General features: G+C 44.7%; 1 protein-coding gene across 1 annotated transcript in view; it reads left to right on the forward strand.

Moving 5' to 3' along the window:
• The first annotated feature begins 6 nt into the window (after positions 1–6).
• The window catches only part of COPS4 (COP9 signalosome subunit 4), an 8,829-nt gene continuing 6,239 nt past the window's right edge, over positions 7–2,596 (forward strand). The window contains exons 1-3 of the mRNA XM_009074937.1: positions 7–50; positions 1,455–1,534; positions 2,307–2,458. Coding sequence (XP_009073185.1) covers positions 13–50; positions 1,455–1,534; positions 2,307–2,458 — 270 coding nt within the window. The 5' untranslated portion in view covers positions 7–12. The remainder of the gene's footprint in view (positions 51–1,454; positions 1,535–2,306; positions 2,459–2,596) is intronic.

The raw sequence follows: 2,596 nt of genomic DNA on the forward strand, positions 1-2,596 counted from the left end.
CTGGCGCAGCTGATGAACTCCAGCGGCTCCCACAAGGACCTGGCGGGAAAGTGAGTGATCTAGGGTGAAAAGGGGCGAGCGGCCCTGGGAGTGGGAGGGGGGTGCGCTAGGGTCTGGGTGGGTCCTGCCAGGCGCTCGTGCTGGTGTAAAGAGAAGGTTAAAAACAAGGTTTTGTCCCGTGGTTGTGTAGGTTTGTGTTGATTTATTGGTGAATGTGGAGTCTCGCGTGTTTGCTCGGCTGCTGCTGCTACGACAGTGATCATGTAGAATTTTAGGAGTTAGAATGGACCTTACAGATCGTCCAGCCCCAACCCCCTGCCCTGGGCAGGGACACCTCCCACCAGAGCAGGTTGCTCAAGGCTCATCCAACCTGGCTGTGAACACTGCCAGGGTTGGGGCAGCCACAGCCTCCCTGGGCAACCTGGGCCGGTATCTCACCACCCTCACAGGGAAAAACTTTATCTAATATCTGACCTAAATTTCCCTCTTTCAATTTGTACCCATTGCCCCTTGTCCTGTCACTGCAGCTCCTAACACAGAGTCCTTCTGCAGCTTCCCTGGAGCCCCTTCAGATACTGGACGTTGCTCTGAGGTCTCCGCACGATCTTCTCTTCCCCATGCTGAGCAGCCCCAAGTCTATTGGGCAGTGTATTTTTCTTGGCTGCTGTAGATGTATGTGTCAGTGTGTATTGTTGTTTTGGGTGGCAAACCCAGGGGGTCAGGCTGCTCACAGGGCAACGTATCACGTAGGTTTTCACTCCCCCCTGGGAGTCCACTCAGATGCTGATCAGTCCCCTGAAATCCTTTGAGTCCCAGTTCCATGTTCCAGGGGAGCCAAGTCACTCTTAGCTGTTCCGTGTAAAAGCTCAAACTGTGGCTTCACTGTGAATGTAGAATTTCACCACTGTTGCATGCACTGAGGTGAAGTTTAATGAGCTTTATGACCACAGTGTTTATTCCTGCTATTTTTGCAGGAATAAGCACTGAAGATGCATAGTCTGTGCCTGTGTTCATGTCCTGTGGCTCTAAGATACTATTTACTCACAACACTGTTTCTCAGTCTCATTGGATGTGACATTTCCAACACTTGACTATTAGTCTAAATCCAAGAGTGATACAGTTTTCATTTGGTGCACTTTTTCGGTGCACTCTCCTAGGGATGTGATTATATTTGTAAAACCTTCAAAACTGGTCATATAGTCACAGATAACAAAATGATGAGCTATGTTATCTGAGAATCTAGTTCTGGGATTTAAGGAAGAGCCAGAAAGCAATTCCAGGTGAATGTTCATGACATTTGAGAACAAACTGTTTAGAAAATTGCCACCTCTAGGTATAGACAATATAAACAGAATGAGGCCTCTGACATAGAAAATAAGCAGAGAGGCAGAACATAGTGATAAAATATGCTCTGTGAGTGTTTTTTAACTATTTGTCTTTAACTCTGTGGACAGGTATCGTCAAATATTGGAAAAAGCCATTCAGCTGTCGGGTGTGGAACAACTGGAAGCTTTGAAAGCCTTTGTAGAAGCAAGTAAGTGCACCTGGGATAACTGTTGGCACACTGAGGAAAGGCCACAGGTCTGTGGGGTTGCCTGTTTGTTAGCTCTGCATGAGATAAATACATGATATTTGGGTCCTGTTGGAACTCAAACACAACTAGGAGAGGAACCATCACCCCCAGACTGAGAAGTTAAGAGGGAATGGGTTTATAAGCTTGGTAAGTTATTAAAGCTTTCCAACCTGTCAGTGTTGGAAGGTGAGAACATAAATCAGTCTCTGCTGATTGCTAAAATTGATACTGGATGCCAAGTGGTGTTTTAACTCACAACCTACTTCCTCCCCTGCCTCATGTTTATTTGCAAAACTGTCAAAAAGAAATCCTTCGGGGTTTTTTTTTGTGTGTGTGTTGTATTGGCTGTTTGGCTTATTGAACACCTCTGTAAATCACACCTGTTGTAATGTTTTTAAAGTTGAGAATAAACTTAGTGAGGTTTAGCCTAAAGGTTTACTCTATGTCCAAGGTATTGCAGCAAGTGAGAACAGCAGTTCAGAGTGAAACTGTATAAATCACAGTGAAGAATTCATTACTCTCTGTCAGGGGTTGGAACTCCTGTGACCTCTAGTGTAAAGTTCCTGAAAGAAAGGAAATCACCTTTAAAAACAAATAAAAAATCCCCTTTGCTTTGGTATAGTTTGAAAATCAAAATGTTAAAACTGAGTGTAAAAGGAAATGATCACTTACAGCAAAGGCACTGACAGGCATTGCTTCCACTCTGTTTTTCTTCCTTGTATCTCCAAACCAGTGGTGAATGAGAATGTCAGCCTAGTGATCTCCCGTCAGCTGCTGACAGATTTCTGCACCCATCTTCCCAGTCTCCCTGACAGCACAGCCAAAGAAATTTACCACTTCACCTTGGAAAAGATACAGCCTAGAGTGATTTCATTTGAAGAGCAGGTGAGAGATCAGCCATGAGAGGGTTTTGGTTTGTTGGTTTGGCTTTGGTTTTTCCCCTCCTTCTATGCTGATTATTTTAAGCCTTTAAATAAGCTATTCAAAGCAGATATTCCTACTCAGAGTCCAGTTTTGCATTCC

The sequence above is a fragment of the Acanthisitta chloris genome, unplaced genomic scaffold (assembly GCF_000695815.1).
Source record: "Acanthisitta chloris isolate BGI_N310 unplaced genomic scaffold, ASM69581v1 scaffold19145, whole genome shotgun sequence".
NCBI classification, from domain to species: domain Eukaryota; kingdom Metazoa; phylum Chordata; class Aves; order Passeriformes; family Acanthisittidae; genus Acanthisitta; species Acanthisitta chloris.